At 41.3% G+C, this 26353-nt stretch overlaps 1 protein-coding gene across 1 annotated transcript in view; it reads right to left on the bottom strand.

The window, feature by feature from the left end:
• VRK2 (vaccinia related kinase 2) overlaps positions 1 to 26353 on the bottom strand; it is a 107320-nt gene that overhangs the window by 14801 nt on the left and 66166 nt on the right. The window contains exons 7-10 of the mRNA XM_006880937.1: positions 25926 to 26058; positions 15669 to 15789; positions 13119 to 13177; positions 5886 to 6052 (exon numbers count right to left, since the gene is read on the bottom strand). Coding sequence (XP_006880999.1) covers positions 5886 to 6052; positions 13119 to 13177; positions 15669 to 15789; positions 25926 to 26058 — 480 coding nt within the window. The remainder of the gene's footprint in view (positions 1 to 5885; positions 6053 to 13118; positions 13178 to 15668; positions 15790 to 25925; positions 26059 to 26353) is intronic.

Here is a 26353-nt window from a genome sequence, read left to right as displayed (position 1 = left end):
CAAACACGGCATTAAGACCATTACTGTAAAAATAGAAGGGTAACTAGTAAAACCTGGACGGGAACCCAGGGCAGGTAAGGGGTGGAAGCAGAGGGCTGAGGATGGGTAGCGAAGAAACCATAGGTTTGCACAGTTTGGGGGGTGGGGGGCAGGAAATGAAAGGATCCAGGTGAAAAGGCAGGGTAATTATGGGCAAGGTCCAATGGTGATTAATTTTACAAAACAATGCTTAAGAAACTACAAGAATGAGGAATAGTGTGAAACACAGTGTCTGCAAACTTGGTAAGCAAACCAATTAAAAAAAAAAAAAAGACCATTACCTTTCGGTAACTTGCAAATGGGAAATGCTTGTGATGCCCTCAGAGATTCTTTATTTCCACCATCCAACCTTCTCACGGGCCTGGGGAAAATGCATGTGTAACCAGCCCCCTCGCCACTCTTCCAGGGAAGCCACTTGGGTGATCAATGTACCCCACACTCCTCGTGTGGAACCAGGGCATTCCTGGGGCATCCTATCTTATCAGATGGGGAAACTGGCTTGCGAGTCGTTGGGAAAACATGTTCGATCATCTAGAGGCCTAGCTGAGATGTTTACCACGTTCCCGGCAGCGCTTCCACACCAGGCACTTCTGTGGTGCACGGTTTCTGCCGTGGGAGCCTCTGATATATAAGGAGTGGCTGCAATATCATATATTCCGTCCTCTTTAAAACTCCCTGGAAGAGAGCAAAGCTGCAGGATCTGCTGTCAGTGGGCCAAACTGTTAGGTTCAGCTGTTGTGGGCTCGTCCAGCTAATAAATACTGAGAGCCCCAGTGTAGGAAATGTCTACATACAGGGAAACTTTTAAAATGAGCTTAACTCGGGTCACTGCCTCTGGATCAATCACAACTTAAGAGTGACCCTCTACTGGGCTGGAAATCTTAATGGGAGGAGTCTGACCCTCTCAGACACACACACACACCCTCCCTCCGCGAACTACTGGTGGATTTAGACCCCTGGAGACAGGTGGGCCTTATACACACACACACACACACACACACACACACACACACCCCTCCCCAGACTACTGGTGGATTCAAACCCCTGGAGACGGGTGAGCCTTCAGTCAGCAGTACAGCCTACTCCAGAGTACATCGCGCACAGGAGCACGAAGAAGACAATGCATTTAAATCCTAAACCGCGTACAAAATGAAATTTCCCTTTCTACAAAACACCCTGGGGATCCTGCATCATCGCACGGAAGGGTACCATCCAAATGTGAATCCTTCTCAAGAAAATAACTATTAAAATGAGGTCCTTTTCATTCTGTTTTCCACCAGCACGTAAGGCGGTCCTTCAGCATCTAGGCTACTTCTAGAGTCCTAAAACTCAGCAAGCCAAACATACACTTTCCACAGAGAACTGGTATTTACTTGTGTCATGTACCATAAAAAGGGGGGTGGAAAAATCAATTACCAGAAGACAAGTTTCAAAGGATTACTTAAAAAACTAAAGTTCTGGAAACAATTCTGATGTGTTACACAAAGATGAGGGCGCTCTTGATGCCTAGGGGTGAGAAGCTGTGTTGCAACCTCAAAGGCACAGGGTTCAAATCCACCAGGTGCCCTGCAGGAGAAGGACAGGCAATCTCCTCTCATGCAATTTACTGACTGAAAACTTGCTGGAGGGTCAGCTACGGGTGGGTTCTGACTCGTCGGCACACAAGCAGCAGCAAAGATGACAACTGCCAAGCACAACACATCCATCCACCTCTGGGATTACTGTGGGAACCACAAATGCAGGGGCATGAAGGAACCCACTTTTTAGTATCTGACATGGAGAACAGCTTCAGCACTGGAGCCCTGACCTGCAGCTGCTCTGCTGCTCGGAGCTGTGGGTGACACATCACACCGGGGCTGATGGAGCTCTGCTGGTCCAGTATGTCACAAGCTGGGCTGTCAACCGAAAGGTCAGAGGTTTGAATCCATCAGCTGCTCTTCAGGAGAAGGGTGAGGCAGTCTCCTTCTTTAATTTAACAAGCTCAGGAACGCAACAGAAGGTCCCTTGAGTCAGAACCAGCACAGCGGCAGTGTGGTTTTGCCTGACAATGCCAAAAAGACAGTGCCAATTTTGGAAGAAGAGCAGCTGGAGAGTTCAAAGACAGTGAAGCTGTGTCTGAGTTATTTGGTGCCTGTTATCAAGGGGGGGCCCGTCCCTGGAGGAAGACATCACTCTTGAGTCAAATAAAGGGTGAGCAAAAACCAGGAAGACCCGTAAAGGAGTGGACTGACCCAGGGGCTCCAGCCATGGGCTCAAGTCCGGCCATGAATGTAAAGATGGCACAGACTCGGGCAGTACCTGGCTCTGGGACAGTTGCCTTATTGATACCTAAGGGCAGCACCATTGTGATGCGTGTATAGGAGGGATACTGGTAAACTGGCAGCAGTACCCCACGGCTCAGCTGCCTGGGATAGAAGTGGGGTCACCAGAAATGGTTGTTTGCCCCACTTGGTGCAGCACCCCCATCTGGGAATTCTGTCACGCTTTGCTTACCCCCAGGTAAGCATCTGTGCTGAGATAAGAGGCTCTTCAGTGGCTGTGGGAGACTGGACTCCCGTGGCATGTGCAACCTCTAGTTGTAGAGGGTCCTGATGTGACAGTGCTCCTGGGGCGGCGGGGTGGGGGTGGGGGGACAGCCGGACACACGAGGGCAAGCCTTCAGCTACCCAGTATTCTGAGCGAGGCAAAGACCCCCGAAAGATTGGTTCTTTAGGAGGAAGTATCAGTGTCTCTAACATTTAAACAAAAGATCATTTTTCATTTAAGTCAAGTAGCCACTATTTGAGAACTGGAAGGAGGCACACTTTCTGGAAGACTCTTCTACACTGCCTGCTAACATCTGGTATTAGAAAAAGACCTCTTTTTTTTTCCCCAGAAAGAGATAATAAGTTTGCTGAGAGTCCTAGAATGTGCTATTTTCTAATAAAAACATATGCATTTAAAAAAAATACTACATTGAAAGGGCATAGCTATTAAGACACCAAACCAATCATCCAGTTTATTGCGTCCCAGAGACGGGAAAAGGCAAAGGGGATTCATCTCATATGGACGGATTTGAAGGCTGTAAACTTTAAGGGAAGCCGACTGCCTCACTGATCTCCTTAGGAGTGGTTGGTGGGTTTGAACCACCAACCAGAAAGGTTAGCACTTTATCTAGACCTTGTAGCTACTGGAAAGGCTAAGACTTTTTTTTTTAAATACTCATAATTTCTTTTTCCTTTGAAGACTGAATCACTGGCAGCCTTGGGAGCCCACTGGAACACCTGCTACAAGCCAGCTCTGGGTCAAGGGCAGTGACTGAGTCACTGAATCACAGAAACATGCATTATCTGTGTACACTTTCCTGGACCTGAGACTCCGTTTAAAGTACTTTTGTCCTCCAAAACAATGACAAATCTGAAGTGTATTCACTCAGCTGCTAAACAACTAAAGGAAAGAAATCTGGGGACATGTGAATGATACCCGTTCTGGCCTTCTCAATGCCTTCTGTTGAGCAAGCAATCTGTTGTAGGAACCGTCCTGGGTGTGCCTCTCTCTGAGAGACCGGACTACAGAAATGGCCCACTCTGTCCTCTCACTTTAGAAAGTGTTCCTGTCTGGTCTTCACAGCAAAAAACACAAAGTCTGTCCACTTAAAAAGTGAAGTCAAGAAACCAAGGGCTTACACACCTACGATGAGCTGTCCTTTATTCCTGTCATTATTTATTTGTATACTTAAAATATTTGCAAAATAAAATCCATTTCAAATAGATACTGGTCTGGTGTGAACTATTTCCTCAAGTCACTGTGATGCTTTGTAAATCCGAGCTCATCACATTGTTAACAGAAGTTAACGACGGCCTGAAGAATACATATTATTCTTAGTGCTATCTTTTTAATAATAATCGTCAAAGTGCTCTATAAAAAACAAGGGAATAAAACATGTGCTAGAAGCTCTCTGGAAAGAGTATTTTATGTTCTATTTGCTACATATAAAATGAGCTTCCCAACAAGCATTCTTTCTATTTGATGAAACTGGAAATTCTGGTGGATAATAATTAGAATTTTTATATCAGAGGAGACAGCTATCAGTTTTTATAATGGCTTCTTTTATATTTCAATTAAGTTTATGAAACTGAAAAACTACCCTAAGAAAAGGGAGGGGGGGAAACACACCCAAGTTAAATTAGTGTAGATTCAGCACTGACCGTTATGGTAAAGAAATGACTCTTCTTGTTTTGTTCCAAAAGTGATAAAAAATTAAAAAAAAAATAAAATGCAAAAGTCAATAAAACTGTTAAAATAAGTTTCGGTAAATTACCCAGATCAAAACCCAGTGGCTTTTTATTAAACATGAACTTTTGTTCCGTTTCTCGGAATACGTAAATAGTGCTGACAACTGGTTTGTGAGGCTCTTGCTACAATAAAATGTAATTGTATCATGAGAGAAAGGTGACAATCAGGAGATCATGAAAAAATTACATATTCTCACTGGTAGTTAATTAGCCATGCAAAACCTCCTCAAACAGATATTCTTTTCTATTAGGAATGATTACTATGCAGCCCTACGGATGTCAATACCACAGTCATTCAGATACTTCTTTCCCTACTAATTGAAGGTTGTAAAGCTCTGATGCCAAGGTTTTGCTTCCAAAGAGCTAATTTATGACTAGAAGGATATTTTATGTCTTCAGTTGCAGCAGCGACAAAATTCAGCAAATCAGAACCATCTGTGCACTGGTACTTGACTCACCCCTCATCTCGTATCCTATCAGTCACATTAGCCTGCATCCTGCATTCTTGGCGTGCGAACGCTTGTGAGGTTCCAAAGTGCATAAGAAATATTAAAAATGAATGGCATCCTGACCCTGCTTTATTGTGTACACACCAGAAAAAAAAAAAGAAAACAAAACAAAACCAACTCCCTAAACCAAAAATATACCCCCACCCCCAAGGATAGTGGTAAAGAAGAGAGATGGAGAGTTAGTTACCTGTGTCATACTGTTGCTAACAGCAGGCACCAGTGTCCCCTACCTTCTTATAAAATGTTTTAAGTTCCCTTTCTTTTATATGTTTCAATTTTTTTTTAAAGGTCAGTTGGAAGATGATATTATACTTTTTACTTTAAAAAAATTATAAATTACACCAATTCTACTACTGGTGTGGTGATTTCAACTCTGTGGGGTTTCTTTATCAAAGGAGATGGCCCACCTTTCCCGCAGAGCAGCTCAGAGACGCAAACAGTAGATCTTTCAGTCAGCAACCCAGTGCCTGGCACACTGCACCAGCAGCACTGCACAGACGGAAATATCAACACGTTCAGGTCACCACCACTAAGCTCTGGACAGGCCGGCAGACAAAGACAGTGCAATAAGAAAGAAGGGGGGAAGGAAGGGAGGGAGAAAGGAAGAAAGGAAGTAAAGAGGGAGGAGGGAGGGAGAGAGAAAGAAGAAAGAAAGAGAGAGAAAGAAAGAAAGGCTCTCACCAGTGAAGTCAGACTAGCTTTCCATCCTGTCTTGGTAACTCCATGAACAGGCCAAAGACCCTACACTTTTTCTCTAAAGACTTTTTTGGCTTAAAATGTTCCTCTTCTTGGCTAAGATTACACACTTTGTTGTTGTTGTTGTTGATTGCCTTCAAGTTGAGCACAACTCATAGCAACCCTATGAACAAAAGGCCTGAAGCCCTTCTACAAATAATCAACGTTTATCAAAGTTCATAGAGTTTCCGGAGGGAAGTTGTTTAGGAAGTGGAAGCCACACTTCAGTTAAAATTAAGATCTAATGAGTAAGAAACTGACCGACTGACTTTGCAATCTAAAGCAACCTGAGTTGACAGGAAAGGCTGCCAGGAATGACGCTACTGACCTTTTGCTTGTGTGGAGCGCGCACCTCCGTGCCGTGTCCGCTCGTGGAAAAGGCCAGTGGTCCTAATGGTGTTTCTCCAGAGTTCAGAATCTTCTTGAACATCTGGTAGTCCGGCTTCTCATTATATGCCAAACTGGAAGCACATTCCAAAAAATGGGCTATTTCACCTGTGAAGTATTAGAATATTTTTGAAGTCATTTTAAACTAGAAAAAAACCCAGCAATATTCCCAGACCAACCCACCATCTTCAAGTCGATTTGGACTCAGAGCAGTCCTCCACTGGGTTTCTGAAGCTGTAAATCTTTATGGGAGGACTCTGCCCATCTATCTACAGAAGAGCAGCTGGGGGTTTTGAACCAGTGACCTTTGGGTTCCCAGTGCCTTACACTATATCATCTGAGCTCCTTATCAAGATTCCAGGAACTGCCAAATCCCTTTGTATTTTCTGTCTGACAAGTGTGCACATGCGCACACACAGGTCCCAAAGAAAGTAAAAATTCAATGAAAATTGCTTTCTAATGACACTTTAAAATGACTAACAAAACCAAAAACAAAACAAAACAGAAACTAACAAAGGTGTTGTTGTGTGCTGTCAAGTTGGCACTAATCCATAGCTGACCTCCAGTGGGCTTTCATAGACAATTAATTGCATGGGAAGACACTGTCCATCCTTCTACTGTGGGTCTGCTGGTTGACTTGAACCGTGTGCTTTTGGGAATGCAGTGCAGCTTCTTACCACTGAGAAAACTGGTAGTTTGGTTACTTTGGGTTTTTTTTTAAGGAAAAAAAAATCTTTATTGAAGTATTGACATTGACCAATATTACTGCCTAACCCTCAACACGATGGACTGATACTGTGGCTGGAGGAATGGGATCGAGCATGTCTCAGATTGTGGGAATGGTGCAGGATGAGGCAAGGGTTAGATCTGTTGTTCACTGAAATGCTGTGAGTCATAGAGAGAGCTCAGTTGGCCTAGTGGATAGAAAGTTATGCTACCAAGCCAAAGGTGGGTGATTTTAATCCATGGCCTCAGGCCTGGCTTTAATTGTTTTTGGTCAAACATTCTTCTAAGTGGTACAGCACTGGTCTGTGCATTTACTGTACAGAGGTAACTCTTGTTTGCTGTGATGCTAACACTGTAACACTGATGAGTCAAATGCGATAACGGTTACCCATGGTGGACAGTGTTTGGTGGAGCTCCCTGATTAAACAAGCTTGGAAGCAGGAGTGGCATCCACTTCCGAAATAGCTTGCCTCTGGAAACCCTATGACCTTAAAGAAACGATGAAAGTTATACAAGTGTTCAGATCTTTCATTCATAAGGTTGCTATGAGTTGTCTACACCTTGATGGCTCTTAACAACAACAATCTCATGGAAGGCAGCAAACTAAATAATTAGATTAATAATATCTAACAGTAATTATTATTGTTATGTATCCTTGAGTCTGAAAAGCCTCCAGTAAATTACATAGGAGGAGACTGTCCAACTTTCTCCCACAGAGCAGCTGGTGGATTTGAACCATATGCCTTTGGATTGGTACCACCAGGCCACCAGAGCTCCGTGGGATGCAACAACTATGAACTACGTGGATAATATAATAGACCAAGAGGGCTTTGTTAAGTTGAACCTTTAGAAATGTGGTTTAAAACACCAGGAAAGCTCACTCCCTTCAAGGTGATTCTGACTCTGAGGCACCCGACAGGTCAGGATCCTAAAGCAAAACAAGCCCGCTGCCACTGAGTTGCCTGACTCATAGTGGCCTGCCGTCAGGTTTAGGATGAGGCTGCCCATATTTCTCCAGCAAAGCAGCTGACAGATTCCTGCCCTGAGTTAACACCAGAGCTCCTGACAGGAAAGCACAGAGGGTGCCAAGGCTGCCATTCTTATGGAAGCAGACCACCTTGTCTGTCCTTCTCTTCTTTGGAGTGAAGAGTGGGTTCAAACTGCTGACCTTTCAGTTCACAGCTACATGCTTTACTGTACCATTAAGGTTCCTAAGTTAACATTAACTCTTCTTTTATATAAACACAATATACTATACTTGTATAGCATACATATGTTCTATCTACTGTCTCTCAGAGAGAGAGTGTGTTAGTTACTCGAGAGAAAGAGATATGTATTCATAGATATATTTAAGGATTTGACTTTGCAATTATGACAGCAAGTTTAAAGTTGCCCCAGAACTCCATTTTTAAGCCAAAACTGGCTTTAGAATGGGCCAGCCTTCCTCAAGGTCTCCACAGCAGGCTAGCCGGTGTATTCAGTGCCTGTCACCTGAGACCACACACTCTCATTGCCATCACATCAGAACCAATTCGTGGCTGACCCTCCAGCAGATTTTCAGAGGCTGTAAATCACATTGCAAGAGACTGCTCATCTTTCTCAGGGTAGCTGGTGGATTTGAACTGCTTGCCTTTGGGTTGTCAGTGCAACCCTCTATTGGTTAGACCACCAGACTACATACTAACTATGTACAAAGAAATTATTTACAAAGTTTTAACTGTAAATATATTGGTAACCAAAAGTTAACAGACAACTGCATTTAAATGCATGTGGTTCCCAAGAGAGGCTTAATAAAAAAGTTGAGATATAAGATGGGCAGGTTTTCATCTGTCCATACAAATGTTAGTTACTCCACAAACCAAGTTGTACAACCTATCATCTTCTTTATAATAATAAGTGGTGTTATGTGCCATCGAGTCGCCTGCAGCTCATAGCAACCCCATGCACGATAGTTCTGAATCCTGCCCTGTCCTGAGCCAGTTTCACTAACTCTTACACAGTTACCGTCATTACCCCGGTTACTGTGTCAATCCACCGCATCCGGGGTCTTCCTCTCCTGTACTGTCTCTCCACTCTGCCTATCATGATGTTCTCCAATGACTGGCCCCTCCTGGCTACATGCCCAAAGTATGTGAGATGGAGCTTCAAATTCCTTGCCTCCAAGGAGAAATGGTTTCACCCTCTCCAAGACAAACGTATTTATTCTCCTGGCAGTCTATGGTTTGTCCATACTCTTCTCTGGTACCACAACTCAAAGGCATCAATTTTACTTCTGCCATACCTAGTTACTGTCCAGCTTTCTGATGCATAGCAAGTAACTGTGAAGACCGTGGCTAGGATCAGTTGCACCTTAGTCCCTACACTGACATCATTACTCTTCAGCACTCTGGAGAGGTCCTTGACAGCAGACTTTCCAAGTGCAATTCATCTTTTGTTTTCCTGACTCCTCATGCCAAGAGTGTGGGTTGTGCAGCCAGGGAGACTAAAGCTGCTAATAACCTCAATCTCTTCTCCATCTATTCTGTTGCTGCCAACTGGCCCAGTGGTGAGAATCTTTGTCTTCTTGATGTTGAGCTTCAATCCATATTGAATACTACAGTCCCTGACATTCTGCAGCAAACGCTTTAGCCCCTCTTCTATTTCAGCAAGCAGGGTTGTGTCATCTGCACAATGCAGTTTGTTGATGAGTCTACCTCCAATCCTGATGCCACATTCCTCCTCATAGAGCCCAGCCTCCTGGATAATCTGTTCCACATACATATTGAAAAGGTATGGGATAGGACATATCCCTGATGCACCACTGTCCTGATTTTGACCATGTGGTGTTTCTTGCTCCGTTCTGAGGATGGCTATATACAACAGAGCACCTTTAGAGTAGAGTAGTGGATAATGGCACCTGAGGCTGAGCTTTTGAATTTGGAAACAAAAATGAGGAACAGTTGTAAGCAGATACTAATGGCTGGAACATGGAATATGAAAAGCATGAATGTAGGAAAACTGGAGATTGTTAAGAAAGAAATGGAATGGAAAAAAAAAGTCTTGACATACTAGGTATTGGCAAAATGAGATGGACTGGTATGGGACATTTTGAATCAGATAATCATATGGTTATAGTAGTAATTATGTAACTATGCAAGAGATGAAAAGGTAAGGAAAAATGGGGTTGCTTTCATGGTTAAAAAGGTCATTTTTAGATCTACCTTGAAATACCATATTGTGAGCCACAGGATAATATTCATACGCATAAACATTAGGGACTTCCAAACACACATTCTTACTCTGACTGGGTCATTTACATCTCATGGTGGGGTTCAGGTTCTAGGTCATTCATTTATGGCACAGGCAACAGGGACTCCTAATCCTCCTATCCTCCTACTTCACATTCATCCACTCTAGTTTTCCCTAGAGGGAAAAATCCCACAAGAAATGGTAATTATCCTCATCCTCTGCTAAGGTGCTCTGGTGGTCTAGTGGTAAGGAGCTGCGTTGCCAACCTGAAAGCACACGGTTCAAATCTACCAAATGCTTTGTGGGAGAAAGATGAATAATCCACCTCCATGAACCCACGGAAGGGTCAGATATGGACAGAATCCAACTTAATGGCACCTAATTAGGCAACAAGTGGACATCAGAGAGTAACTATATTTCATGGTCCAGAGCTAATTTTCAAAAATATGAGGCTGACATGGCTAAAACACGGAGGGAAGAGTGGCAGTCAGCTTCTATGAAGGCTGAGTCTTTGTTGAAACTCTGTCCCCTAGTTATGAGTTAGAATGGATGACCTTGCAATAAGGTGTTTGGTTTGGTCTGGCTGAATAAAACGAGAAACTTTGGCTCTGATTGGGTTTTTTTTTAAAGGATAAACAGCATTGCCATTCTGTGAGCTATTTCTCCCTTCTTCTGTCTAATTCAGGAGATGGACCCACTTTTGCCAGCCACATTTCATCATCTCTAACAGCCAGGTTTACTGCTTCACCCCCACAGAGTGAACTCTGGCTCCCAGAGGCCCTCCAGGGCAATCCAAATTCTGAAAGGATGGTGAGAAAAATGAAAACAGCTAGATCATTTTAATATAGAATATGAACAACTGTTGTCGTTAAGTGTTGTCGAGACAATTCGTGTAAGAGCAACGTCAACTGTCCTTCGGTTCTGTGAAGATTGCTAGCTCAGGTTTGGGATGTGTGGCAATTTCATGAACCAAATATCCCAAATGGAGAACAAGGGTGTTCCCAGCTGCTCTCAAACCACCAGTGGAAGACAATGGGAGACTTCTGGCACGCCACTGGCTCACAGCATCTGGGCTGCAAACTCTTTATGGATCTGGGGGAAAGGAGGGACTGCTGAGGGAGCAGAGGTAGACAAAGAAAAGGGTTCCTAGTGCCCATTAGACAATCACTATTATAAACCTGAACCTGAAGGCTATTTGGAAGCGATTGGGTTTAAAGTGTTAGCTCTTCAAGATCTGGATTCATTATATTAAGTACATTAAAAAAAATTGACTAGCATATTTCCAGAGCCATAAAACAAAATGCTTTGAGTACTATAAAATTATGGCATTCTTGAATCATCTGCTTTTTAAGATAGAGAAATATGAAGTATCATTACTTTCATTTCAAGAGAGAGAAACTTTTGAGAAACTATTATTATTATTATTACACTGAGTTAGACATGCTAGCTGCAAACTTCTTAGCTATTATACACACACACACACACACACACACACTCAGTGGTAAACCTTTTCCTTTAATTTTCACACTCGTAATAGCCTCTCTCTTAAGGATCAAAAGCCTCCTAATTGGAGACACCTTCACTGAATATTACAGCTTCAACATTTGGGGGTTTTGAAAGAGAAATGTACAGCTTATTTTAAAAAAAATGGGTTTAACAAAATGGCTTGTAAGGAAGAAATGATACGTGGCATCTCTCTAGTCTAGATTTCTTATTTGACTCAAATCTCCTAATTCAACAAGAGAGCCACCACAGAATATACCCTGGCCCATAGCATTTATCACATGCAATCAAGGATTTCCTTACGATGAGTTCTAAGCCTTCACAATCAAACAGTAATTTTTGTGCAGGAGAGAGGAAAAATAGAGATGTGAAGTTTGTTTTCGTTTCTTAAATAACATCTTATTTCCACTCTTTTTTTACACTGGTTTACATACAAAGTTCATAAAGTTCATATTTATTGTTATTCACATATCCTTTTGAGTAAGACATGACTCGGTAAAAATGTCTATAAAATAGTAGTAAAAAAATAAAATGGGCAATTGAAGCAGCTTATGCAGTGCTGTTAAAGAAACCCAAAATAAAACCTTTCTTTCCAACCTATCCCGCCAGTTTCGAATGCTCCGACATGCTATTCGTCCTCCTTCCCTCAAAGGACAACGTACCACAGAAAGGAGGAAATGGGAGAGTCTCCCCCAGACAGACAGCAGGACATAAGAAATGGAGGTCATAGAGCAGTATCCCCCCCACCTCACTTTCTTTCATTCCCCCTAGACCCTAAATAAATGTTCCTGTGAAAACGTTGGTCTCTAGTGGAAGAAAGGCAGTAAACACCACGTGTAGGGGTGACTTGACTCTGCCTTTCCCTCTCTGGTGGAAGCTGTGGGGTGACATGACCTGAGCTGGAGGGTCAGCATGTGTACCTGCTTTCAGAAGTCAGCTCAAGGCTAATTTTGAGATTGCCCAATTTAACTAGAGAACAAGATGCCTTCTGCTTATCTGTCTGTGGAAAAGAAGGGCTGACAGCAGGAGCGGGCTCTTTTCGTGAAGACAATCTAACTCAATTGTTAAATTAGTGGTGAACAATGTGCCATGTATGCATATACAAATGACAGGAACTTGACTCTCTCCGAAATTGACTGCCTATTTTATACTGACAATAACTGTCAGTTAAATACTCCTAGAAAAGGTCTTTGCGAACTTGAAAAGGGAGGGAGGGGAAGTTTTTCCACGAAATACAGCGATAACTCTCAAGGTCAGGTGTCTTGACAAGCTCTGTATTTTTGTTTTCTTTTTCCTGGATGTTGGTCACAAACTAACACAATGCTTAAGCAGCAATTCGAAGGGTCGGATGATGTGATTCCAAGTAGCCTTTTCTTAGGTTGGCAGCACCCACTTTCAACAATCACAGAGGAGAAAAAAAGAAAAATCTCCAATCTGGAAACACCAGACACAGTTGGTTATTAAACCTCTGTCTGCTTCTCAAAAATAAGCATCTTAAAAAAAAGTTACAATCAGCAGAGGGTTCTTGTATTTTAATGTCAAAGATGATCTATCTGTGTTCTTTTTAAGCGGACGATCTGTAACCCCGACAAAGTTTCTCCCTCCCCAGGTGGGGATGGGAGAGGGCAGGTGAAGCTGAAGCTACAAAACAAGGACCACGAAAATGCACAAGAATGGTAAATCATACGGGAGACGCAGACGTGATCGTTTGACTTACAGCAGCTGCTTCTAGAAGGCGCCCATCTGAGCACGGACTCGGGGAGCTCGTCCAACAGGCTGGAACAAAACACAGAGAGCAGCACATGCTGCATTTGTTTTCAATCCAGACACTCGCTGCTCTGCTCGGAAAACAAAACCATGTCTAGATTGAGGGTCACCAGAAATGCAACTTTCAACACCTTGTTTCCCCCACCTTGCAGTGGGAGGGTAAGGAGTCGGGGAAAACTCTAAATTCCCATGGAACTTTTCTGTCCCAATCAGCTAGAAACCAAATTACGGAGCATTCAGGTGTATAATGGTAAAGCCAAAACCACTGCCTTCGAGTGGACGCCCACGTCAGACAGATCAGAGCAGTCCCATGGGGTCCCTCACGCTGTCACTGCTGTGGAGAAACTGCGACAGAACAGCTGGGAGGTTCAAACCACAAACCTTTCAGTCAGGGACCAATGGCCCGAGTTGTATGCAGAGACCTGCAGACCCAGGGACATCTCTCATGATCATTTGCTTCAAAGTGACAATATAGATTTACAAACAAAAAAAAGCTACCTGAACTTTCAGAATAGTTTTGCTCTGGTACTAACACTGGAGAAGGGGGCACAGTTTACCCAACCATTAATCAGGGTAACAAGAAACATTCAAAAGGCACACAGAGAAAACAAATACAGAGATAAATACAGTCCAGAGTCCAGTACTTTGAGACTGAATGGGTAGAACTCTGTAAAGTTGTTGTGGCCACAGAAATATAAATATTCATCTAAAAATTTTAACTTGGGTGTCTGACTCCCAAATTCAAGCAGAACTACAACAATAAAGGCGTCAATCTAAGATAGCCAATCTTTGGTAAATAAACGGCACTAGAAAATATTGTATATATTATACTTAATTATAAAGCATATAGCTTTTTCTCTGTAAATGTTCATTAAAACTAATTTAAAAAAAAGAAACAAAAAAAAAAAAAGCATATAGCTTTTAATGTACAGATGTGACCCGTAGGGGGAAGTTCAATCTTCTGAATTCTATAGCAATATGCATCTGTTACAATTATGTTTTATACATGGTCAGAACTATAAAAAAAGCTTAGTTTATTTGAATTGAAAACTATTTGATATTATGTTAACTAGTTTAAGGTTTCCATTATTAATTAGGTAAAAAGCAAGCTTTTTTAAAGAGTCTCCAAATACAAATGGAGGTTAACAACATTTGATTACATTGTTTTACACAGCACTTTATTATACCTGAATATATTCAAGTAGACACATTCATAATGTATACCTACATCTCTCTGTTGATGGTGTGTAAGCAGACCGATACAAACTAAAAGCAATCCTCATCAGCAAAGCGTATTCTAAAAATCCCATGTAATTCTCAGAATTAAAAGGCTAGTTTTTAAAATACAGAACACCAGTCACATTAGGCACAGTGAGTTGGAAAATTGGATACCAAGGCTTTACATATGCTCATTACTGTGCACTGACTCGACCCAACAGCTGATAAATGCCAGTTACACGAAGGATGATGGGGGCACATCAGTCACTGAGTGGGAAAAAAAAACCCACCAAAACCTTCCAAAAACTGATGAGATATTTCTACTATCAACTTACATAAATGTGTTAGTTTGAGGACTTGAGTGCTTCAGATTCCAAGTGGAGAAATACTACATACGTGTCAGCACGCACAAGTGTAATCTGTATTATTCTGAATCTGTAGGCTAACCTTTCTCTCTTCTGAGTACAGATGCCACACCGAATTTGAAGATTGATATCTATGGCTGTGATACCCCTTTGGAACACTTCTGTTGTGACTTGCCCTACTTATAACTAAGCTGCCTTTCTCAGTTGTGAGGTTCTGCCTGTGGATAACTACTATTGGACATTATCTCGGTGTATAATGAAAAGCTGCCTGTTTTGTGTGACATGCAATGGACTCTTTTCTCAGGCCTGATCAGGAAACGCACGGTAAAAATCACTAACACACTTTGTTCTTCGTCTGACCTAATTTTCATGCTAACAGATTCAAAGTGATAAAAAATCCGGAGTGTGGAATATGAAGCATGTTAATGGGGCTGCCAGATCATCTCCTATGCGAGTATAAAAGTTTTGCTTGTTTCTTCCTCCAGAAACAAAACGTAGTCCCCTCCAACCCAGATGATTCGCGTGGAGGTACTGTTACTCTTCCCTGAGTAATACAAGCCCTACTTCTGCTGCCTCAAGTTATTGTTCTATTCATTTAATACCCAGCATACGAGTGCCTGGTGCTTGTACAGTGGTAATATGGAAAACATTCTCCTCTGAAAATGCCACCACATAGAGGCTGAGCTGTAGAGCACACACTTCACTTTGTATCTGGCATTACAACTCCCGTTCATGTGACTGTGGAGGTGTTATCTTGATGGAGTTTATGCCGGCCAGCTGTTGGAGGGGGATGGGGGTTCTGACAATATTGTTTGAATGAAAGGCCTTAGCCCTGGCCTGCAGGCTGGCTGAACGGCGGTCCTGAGCTCGGTCAGCCCCCCTTTTGGGCAATGATGGGAGTACTTGCGGGTCTGTACTTTGCTTTGGCTCTCTGCACGGCCAGGGGGTCCGCCAGGTCGCCTTCCCAGGGCAGCTTCCCGCAGGCCCACCGCAGCATGCAGTAGCCAAGGATCTCCAGGTCGCTCCGTCTGGACAGGGCTAAGGGAACAAAACAGCAAGAGTTCAAGGTGACGGCTGGGGACGTGGTGGAGAAACAGAGAAATCTTTGAGTGAACAACTGTTGATAAAAAGTATTTTTTTAAAATATAGAAAGAAAGAAAGAAAGGCAAATGGGCAGAGTGTTTTGTTTGTTCAGCTGGAGTCAAACTGGAGGGGGAAAAAAGCGTCCGGGCGCTTGGCTTGGGGCTGCAGAAAGCGAGGGTCAGCTGCCCCACCTCCTCCAGCCAGCTCCATCCTTCCTTCGTCTGGCCTGTCACATGAACTTGATCCCCACGGCCTCTGACATGATCCAGACAACCCAGAACCTGGCACCGGCACTTGCGCCAAGAGCGAGGCAGGAAAACAAAGAAAGAAATGTCTGCGGCGAAATTGCTAACACATGTTGCAGGAAGTCCACGGGGGCTGCACTGGTCATGCTGGGGACCCCTCCAAGTGCAGACTAAACACGGACGGCCTTTCCTGCTCGCCGCATCTGCTGTCTCAAGACTAGGGCGAAAGTGCCATCTAGTGTACAGCCCGGAAACCAGGCTCGCCTGGCATTTCCTTGAAGCGCACGGGCCTCCTGAACAGAAAACCTACAGGTAACAGCAGTGGGCGGCATGAGGAGTGGTGATTTCAAAGTCTTCTGGAATTTCATGTGAGATTTCTCTTGTTGTTAGGTGCCGTCGAATCGAGTACAACTCACAAGTGACACCTATGAACCCCTGATCTAAAACTTGCTTGCCCTCATCCGGGGCCACCTTCATCGTCTCTGACACACTTAAGTTTCCAAAATAAAAATACAGCAAAAGAAGAACATCTTGAAACCCCTGTAAGTATCATTTATAGTAAATGCTAAGCATATTAATATCATCGAGAACTATATATATATATATATATGTATTTCTTTTACACTCCCTTGGTCAAGAGATGGAAATAAACCTAAAACCGGTCAGAATATAACCAGAAATTACTAAGAAATCACTGAAATGATTAAAACACCAATTCATGCACTCCTCTGTTCTATAACCAGGCTAAAGCATTACCAAAGAATGGACTGCCATTTATATCTCTCCTGTCACTTGAATATTCATCTGTGTAGGTTACACGCTCTTTTAAGGACAATACGTGGCTGTTAAACCCCACTGTAAACAGGTATCCTGTTTTATTATCGTTCATTCAACACTCTGGAAAGTCACTCCGTAAGCTTGAGTTTTTCATTTAAAAAGTCATCTATTCAAGAGTAACACTGCCAATACTTCAGAAGTACTTTTGGTTACTGCACCTAAGTTATTATAAAAGCAGAAGACAAGATTCGCTCTTACACACACTCCGTCTTAACTGCTATTAGAGTATTGGGTTATTAAAGGCCCTTCAATCTAGCAGAATGCTACAGCCCCATGGGTGCCATTTACTTTCTGCGTGAGCTTCAACAATGTCCTAATGCAAGACTTGGCTCTCATGTGAAAATGAAAACACAATCTCCACCATGCAATTCTGTAGCAATTTCTTCAGTAATAAATCTCCCATTAATAATGGAATGGCTCCATTTGTACAGATGTGTTCCCAAGCCCCTTTTTCCATTATGGCAATTCCTGACTACTACCACTTAGGAAAAAAATTAGTCACATCCTCCTAATTTTCAAAAACTGATATTCTGGCACCTGATTGGATGACTTGGGCTACACACAAGAGGCCCTTTGAGGGAAAAAAATCAGAAGGAAAATGGAATGAACCTTCCCAGCCACGTCTCCTATCTCCCCAACTGAGGGATTAATTGATACCAAGCTCTAAGTAACAACAAGTCATTTAGATTTCTGAAGTCAATCTTCCATAAACTGATCTTCATTGGAAAGAGCCCTGGGAGAGTTAGCTTTACTTCACTATTACAGTTTGGTCTTACCTAATTAAAATACATCATTATATTTTTCCATCTCTTATTTATTTTCTCTTACTGAATCTATACGTTAACAGGGATGCCCAGGTGGCCTAGTGGGTAAGGAGTTGTACAGCCAACTCCAAGGTGGGTAGTTCAAATCCACCAACTGTTCAAAGGGAGAAAGATAGACAATCTCTTCCCATGTCATTTACAACCTCTCAAAACCTGATGCAGCGCTAGCTAGCTATGAGTTCTGAATCGACAACAATGAAGTTTTCTTAACATCTACATTAACAACTATGGTGAGGGAAAGAAATGTTTTCTTTTTCTACTCACTTATATTAACCCCCCCCCCAAAAAAAAAACAAACAAACCAAAAACAGAAAACCAGCAAGCTCTGGTGGCCTACTGGCAAGAAGCTGCACTGCAATCTCAGAGGTACACAGTTTGAATCCACCAGATGCTCTGCTGGAGAAGGAGGAACAATTGCCTCCTGTATCAGTCAGACATGATTTGATGATAAACACAAAAAAAGTAATGAAATGAACTAAAAATTTAAAAACAAACAAAAGAAAACCCCAAGTTCTTCCACTAAATTCTACAGAAACAAAAGCAATTTTAAACAGAACCAATAGTCACTCATTTCCATCATTAAGGAGTGAAACAGGAGTATTAAAAATATTTCTGAGTACATACAACTCCTTGGAATTCTCGCTCAGAGAAAGCAATGTAAAAGTTTGATTTGTTTTAGTGAAGTTAAAACCTCTGGCTGCACCAGTCATTCTGTCTTTTCACTGAATATGCACACAAGATTAATTTTAATATCTTGTAAATTAATTAAAAGTAAATATTCCAGATGATAATATTTGAATATGCACGTGTAAGTGTATAATTAATACAAAGAACAGATCATTGTTGAAGAGACTATTCCTATCTAACTATGTAAAAAAAAGAAATATATATATATATATTTCCATTTTAAAGATACTCATCGGATTACACAATTTTTTCAATTTAAATATATGCTAAACGAAACATTAAATAGAAAAGGCTCTGGATGAGGAATACTAAAATTAGAGATTTAATTCTGGCTTTGCCACTATTATACTTCTAGCTCTAAAATTTGATTGAAGATGGGAAATGTATTTCTTTTTCACCCATTTTCATTTATTTGAGCAGAAAAATACATCGATGAATTGCTTGAAATGCTTTATTCCCCAGTGAGTGACATATCTGTGTATTATATATATCTTAAGTTAATTAATATAAATCATTGCTAGTATGTTTACAAAAAGATCTCTATTTAAAAAAATCAGCCTCTACACGCAAGACTATTTAGAAATGTAAAAAGACTCAGTAATTAACAAGAAGTTTCCTTTACACTTTTCCAAGTTATTTCCTATTATCATTTGGCATTTCATGTTTAATCTAGCCAGCAAACGTGGAGCCATGTAAATGTCTCTTTCCACTTAAAGTCCATGGTTCTCTCATGCGTCCAGCATTACAAAACCCACGGCCAAGAATAAACCTAATAAAGACAAAAAAAAAAAAAAAAGAAAAAGAAAAAAGGCCCTGGTGGGGATTTGGTGTCTCCTTCATGAAGAAGCAGATTCCAAGAAGGGCTGACATCAGAGTGAACATTTAAAACAAACAAACACACAATTGATGCACTTTACAGAGCTGCTACTGTGCCAGGCATTCTAACTGTACTCGTGTTATTGCAACTAGTCATCAAACAATCACATAAGGGGTTATGATCCCTGTTCTTAAGTTAGAACGCAGAGGTTCTGGGAGGTTAAGTCATTTGCCCAGCAACACAGAGCAAACAGGAACAGACCCCAGTACTGAAGCTCGGATCTGTCAGATCCTAAAACTTACTCTGCTAAGTACAGGCTTTACTTCCAATGTTATTTGAACACTTATTTAAGCAACAGTGCGTACTTTCACAGGTGGGGACGTATCTGAAGCAGACACTTTAGCTCAAGACACAGAGACATACGGACATAAAGAAGGCTGTTGGGGAAATGCATAAACAAGCCCAGCTCTTGAAGGCTTAACCTCCATGACTAACAACAATTTTCATGCAACTCTTCTCTCATGAAACTGTTTCTTCCAAACTTCTTCACACTGATGAAGACGCATTTCCAGTGTAAATCGTTACAGAAAAAGTACAAAATAGTAATTCCAGGCTGGGAGTGGCTCAGAAAAAGTTACTTTGGAGTACAGACCACAGAGCCAGACAGAAATAAAATTATTTGTGTCCAATGCAGCAGATGGAATGAAAGGGGAATTGGGAGAAAAGGAAAGTATAAATGTTAACCCCCAAATGAGTCTAAATATTTGCATAGTGTTTTTGCTTTATCTCTTCTAAAGAACATTATGGGATACACACGTACACACACAGCAACATGGAAGGTTTGTCAAGAAACAATACAGTGAAACAAAAAAAAGTTTTGCCTCAGGCAGCTTAAATGCCCCAAATACTAGTTTATATGTTCAGAAATGGAAGAAGAGTCCAGAAAACATCTAAGTAAAATGCTCACTTGATGAAATGAAAGGTGGCTATCTGCAGAAAAACAAAGTTTTTATCCAACTTAGTGACCTATATAATGCCGTATTTTGTCAAACTGGATGTGGAAGAGCTCGAAAATTTTACAGTGGCCACTATTTACTGTGAATTCAAAGAAAGTAAGGGAGTTCTGGTGGCATAGTGGCAAGATGCTGCACTGCAATCCCAGAGGTACACGGTTCAAATCCACCAGATGCTCTGCTGGAGAAGGAGGGTGCAATCTCCTCCTGTACCAGTCAGATCTGATTTGACGGTACACATAAAAATAATACAATAAAAATTTAAAAAAGAGAAAGTATTAGGGAAGCTGAATGCAATGTGCAACATTTCAAATAGAATATAGCAAGCCCTAGGCTTCACCTTTTTTTAAAAAAAACACAAAACACAACAGCAACCTTTTATATTCTACCCAAAATCCACCCATGAAGTCAGTTTTGACTCTTGCTATCTAAGAGTTATCTTCATAACTAAGAGATTCTAATTCTGGATGGGAAGAGACAGCCTCACCTATTTCCAGTGGGGTGTGGGGGGTGTGGAGGCTGGTGGGTTTGAACTGCTAATCTTTTGGTTAATAGTCCAACACTTTCACCCATTATGCCATCAGAGCGAGAGAGAAGAAGAGACAGAAGGAGGGGGGAGACAGACAGAAGGAGAGAGATACAGAAAGAGGGGGGCCAAGGGGGGGACAGAGGGATAGAGAAAGAGCGAAGAAGGGAAGGAAGGAGGGAGAGGGAGAGAGAGGGGAAGAGAAGAGGAGAAGGAGGGAGAGAGAGACAGAGACACACAGAGAAAGAATACTATGAAGCCCAAAGAAAGTTTCTCAATAAAGCTCGGGCTGTTGTGCCCTGGTAACTAAATCCAAATATTTCAACACTTTACACTGTCTTAACTATGTCATACAGACAGAAGAGTGTCTTTGCTTTTATCTCTATATCAATCAAGAACTATAATTTATCATTTATAAAAATTTACCTAAAGAAGAAAGCAACTGTATGCTTTCTTACCGACACATTCAGCAGCGCATACTAGTAAATTGTTAATTTCTCCTAATATCTTGCCAGAGTTGGAAGATGAGTTCTTTATAATTTTAAAATTATTGTTTAAGAAGATAAGTATTGTGAAAAATCGTATCATTCCCTGAAGTCTGGCAACGGGAAACTATATTCTCAGTTTATTTCACATATAGTTTTTTATTTTATCTCACATGTAAGCTGGAGTGCTTGATTAGAGGGAAATGAAACCAGGAAAGAAGTAACAGAAAACTTGGATGTCGTCTATAATAGCAACTGGCAAAATTGTCCATGTGTGTTATGTATTTCCTCCCTTACACTGGATATTTTAACATAAAGGAGGGACATTTTAAAATGCAATTTAGATAAACATATTTTATGGTCATCAATGGTGTCAAATTAAAACAGGTATTATATACTCAATGCACAGGTCTTAAGTATTTAAAAAAGCTCAATATGTTAAATGCAGTATATCTCCAGAGAAATTAGGTATTGACTGCATGCCTCGGTGAGCAGAAAAATCTACAAAAATCCATACCACACATTGATCCAAATATTGCTTTTTAACATTACCAAGAATGTAACAAATTTTAAAATAGTATATTTGACACCAGTATAATTCTCTTTAATTATCAAGCTACAAGTCCAGGACGTGTCAATGTTTATACATGCTAGATGTCATGGCAAGTATAAAATAGTAGAAGAAATAAGCCCAACATGTATTACTCAAATTTCACACTAAATGAAGCACTTCAGGAGCTTAGAAAATACCTGGAGGTCACAAAGGACAACTGCATTTGGGTGATTACCTGCAACTTTATTAAAAGACACACAGATAAAGAGGAGAGTTGCAGTAAAGGTTATTCACCCGTCCATCCATTCATCTATGTATTATTTATATGTATGCATTTTATTTCTAATAGTTTCCAGAAATATCTTTTCTTGGAAGCAGGAGTGGCATTCACTTCCTAAACCACATGCCTCTGGAAACTCTATGAACTTTGAGAAACGACAGTAGTTCTAGAAAGGTTTCAGGCCTTTTGTTCATAGGGTCGCTAAGAGTCATGCTCGACTCAAAGGCAATCAACAACAACAACAAACTGGAAAACAAAATGTTTTCCCGTAAATGTTCAACTAGACAATGCGAAGGGGGAAACAGTGGTCAGTGTGTTGCATAGATTCCTTTTTATTAATAAAAAAGAAAACACCACCATAAAAATCTCATTAATCTAAAGAGAACAGATTTAACTTCAGTTTCTCAGAAGAAAAAAAAAAACAAACAAAAAAACCAAAATGCAGCAGAAACCAGAGAAGGAATGAGTTACCAACAGTCTCTGCTGAGTGACCGCCCATAAGCTGGCTTCACATGGAAGCCTGAAGACTTCCTGTGCCCTGACCAGACACACGTCCAATTGACACAGCAAACACTTCGACAACCTGCCACTGTATTTCCTAGTGATGACTTTCTTTTTTCCCCTCCTCTGTATGCTTCCCACTGCATTATCTTTTCTCAGTATTTATTATTTCATCTCCTAGCTGGACTGGTACAGAAAAGATTTTTCTCAGATTAAACTACACAGTGACTCTGCTGAAAGTAAACACATGAATATTTATGAATCTGACCTTCTCCACTTCTCTACAGGATTTATGGCCCTGTTTATTTTGGTTTCTAGATATGGCTAAGTGATTATTTCATTTCTAATAAAATCCTAACCTGGAATGTTTTATTTTGGAAAATTAAATGCAAAACATTCAGAATGAACAGCAGTCAAACACTTGAGGACATGAGAATCTCCGTTTTTACCTAAGCAGATTCAAACTGCTTATTAAATTTTCAGTATACGTGAGTGACCGCAAGTACTTCAATGTGGGCTCTTCCCGAATCGCTTCCACAGCGAGTTTATATCCTCTTTCTCAGATGAATTTCAAGTCTCATTCTTCTCCCCTTTTGCTTACTGTGATGAAAAGTCGCTCATGTCACTGACATGCATGATGACTATTTTTTAAGGGTGAAGGGGAAGAAATGGAACGGACCATCAAATCAAAGTGTGCTCAAATCTTTTACAAAGAGAATGAGGACAAAACCAAGCTCTGCATTGTGGAGTAACTGAAGGAGTCTTGAGAATTACCAGAGTCCACACATCGACCACGACACTTTGGAACGAGTCTACTTTCTCTTCCAGATTCAGAATGGATCCTCGGAAGTTTTCCCACCACACATGCTGACTCAGTGGTACAGGGCTGTCAACTAAAGTAAGTGATCTGGTGGCCTCGTGGGTAAGGACTTGCACTGCCAACCCTAAGGCAACTGGTTCAAATCTACCGGCTGCTCTGGAGAAGGATGGGCAGTTTTCTCCCATGTGATTTACTGCCTCTGAAAACCTACGGAAGGGTCAGCTATAAATTGGTTCCAACTCAAAATCAGCAGCACCACCACTATAATTTAGTTATGTGGCTACTATCACTATAATCTGGCCGCTGCTGTTAGAGTTTTGGGGTGATTAACATGATCAGACCAAAGCTTCATCATCTGACTGAAAAATCTGTAGTTCTATAAAAAAGGACTTCGGCTTTGTGAAAATTCTGTAATACTTTTCAAACGTGGCAGAAGTGAAGAGTGAAATTCACTGGGAATGAAAGAACTGGAAAAAAGCCCAACAGACCACTCTGTCAAGGAGTACCTGAACTTTTTCTCTTTCATGTAATTAAGACAATATTCCAATGTATACCTTCAACGCTTCTTGACGAGATTTCATCATAGTGATGTAAAATGGTGAAAAATAGGTATTACTTAATCTCTGAGTTATTTGTTATATTTTTGGAATAAATTATATATGGGGGGGGAAAAAGGTACCAGTTCTTTGACTCTAATAAAAAAGCAAATTTCCACTGAGGAAAATATAAGCTACAATACATCTTTAGACTTTAGAGTAAGAAAAATATGCAATCAATGAACTTGACTGACATTTTTTTCACCAAGTTTCCTTGGAGACTAGGATTTTGAAGTTCCACCTCACATACTTTGGGTATGTGGCCAGGTGGGAGGAGGGACCAATCCTTGGAGAAGGACCTCATGGAGGGATAGCGCAGGAGAAGACGACCCCGGAAGAGATGGACTGATACAGTAACTGGGGCCATGGGGCTTGGTTTGTTGGAATCAGTGAGACTGGCTCAGGACAGGACAGGATTCAGAAATGTTGTACAGGGTCACTGGGAGTCGCAGGTGACTTGAAGACACATAACAACATGTTAAACTAATCAGAACCCTAATCTATTCATTGCTGTTGAGCTGATCCCAATTCAGCAAACCTGCATTTGGGTCAGAAGAAAGTGGTCCCACAGGGTCTGTAAGGCAACCAAGCAGATTGCACAATTTTCTCCCACTGAGTAGCTGGTGAGTTCGAACTGCCCACCCTTCAGTTGGCAGAGACAAGTGCTTAACCACCATAACACCACAGCTCCAGCTTAAACTAGTGTGGGCTTTAATTGCTCAAGTAAATGATCAAGACCCTCTACATTACATGGCCAATGGTCCTTTTAATAGAAAAGGCAATAATATACAGTTGTTTGTGCCAACAAAAACTCGTTAGAAGTATCAGTTTAGGGTAACAGTTCAACGGCCATTTAACAAGTGCAAATGCCTAATTGCATTTTTGTGAAAACAGAGTCCCTTCAAACGACTTAAAGATTCTTTGCTAAGTTTAGCACATGTGATAATAGTTTTATAAACAAAGTTTACCAAGAATATGATTTTGAAAGCCAAAGTTTTTCAATAACCACCTTTTTTTTTCCACTAGCATAACATTAGAATTGACTTTTTGTCTTGCTGACAGAGCAACTAAAAAAGTACAGTCGCATTGACCATATTGATTGTGAACCAGGCAACCATCAGTGGGACTCGGCACCATATATTTTCGATATTGACCTCCCACTTCCTTTTCCGTGGCTTTCTGGGTTGCCTATCGGATTTGGACTGCCGTGTAATAAACAGCCAAGGTTTAATTAATGGTAAATGAATACAAGACATAGGTTATGACTTTAACTAATTAGGGAATTGTTGAATTAAGTCTGCCTTGGAATGCAAGGCAGTACAATCAATACCCAATAAAAGGACTATGTATGTAATTTACCTGCAAATGTGTTTCCAATACCATCAAAGTGAGTTTAAATAAGTAAGATATATGAAAGGCAAGCGGGAGAGATTTCTACCAGTTAACACTTTCGAGTTTCAAAACAAAAAAAAAAGGGGGGGGGAGGGAGGTGTTTGCTGATTACTGGGAGATGGTGCCTGCCCAGGCTCAGAGAATATAATGGAAAATAGGAATAATCCATATCTTCGTCCAATCTGTGATATGCACGCTATCATAAAAATCTCAAAAGTTACTGCCCTACAAGTTCATCGATACAGAACGTGCATTTTCTAGTCAGGAGGAGCATCAAGTTTTGCCACATTATTCTCTTCTCACGTGGAAGAGTCCACCCCTCCTTCCACTGCTACCACAATCTCTGGCCTAACAGGAACTCTGTACTCAGGTTAAAATCCCGCCAGGGCTCTTCTTAGGAATCCCCACCTTGCTCCAAGCAAAGGCCGTTTCAGGCAGTGTCATCGCTCTTCTCGAATCCTTTTGCTGAGTTAAAAACAAAGCGAATAAAAAAAAAAAAGAAAAAAGAAACCCACCAACTCCTTTGTGGGCATCCAGGCTGGTAAACTCCATTGTCCCATTATGGCTCTTCTTAGGATTTTCCTGATACTGTTTGTGGTTCCCGTTGGGACAATATCTGTAGGAGAGTCCATAATCAGCAAGGTAAACCTGGGAGACAAGAACAGACAAGTGAGCAATGCTTTTGTCCTCAGAAAATATAACCTTTATAATTAAGCCTTAACAAACGGTGAGGTTCAGAGGAGCCTCAGATCTGCATTTTATTAAACCAAGCGGTACCTCAAGACGAAGCATGTACAACTGGGGGCCGTTAACAGTTAACCTTCCCATTTCCATCTTCCCTTCACCGTGGGAAGATCTATTTCTGAGTTGTCTCGGATGTTCAGCCTTTTTATTTTGCTCTTAAGTTCCTGCCCCTCCAGGTGGACGCTGAGACATCATAAAC

Source organism: Elephantulus edwardii, unplaced genomic scaffold (genome assembly GCF_000299155.1).
Source record: "Elephantulus edwardii isolate Elephantulus edwardi_28Jun2011 unplaced genomic scaffold, EleEdw1.0 scaffold00011, whole genome shotgun sequence".
Lineage (NCBI taxonomy): Eukaryota > Metazoa > Chordata > Mammalia > Macroscelidea > Macroscelididae > Elephantulus > Elephantulus edwardii.
The sequence above is the reverse complement of the archived record's forward strand: the minus strand, read 5'-3'. Positions and strand labels throughout refer to the sequence as shown.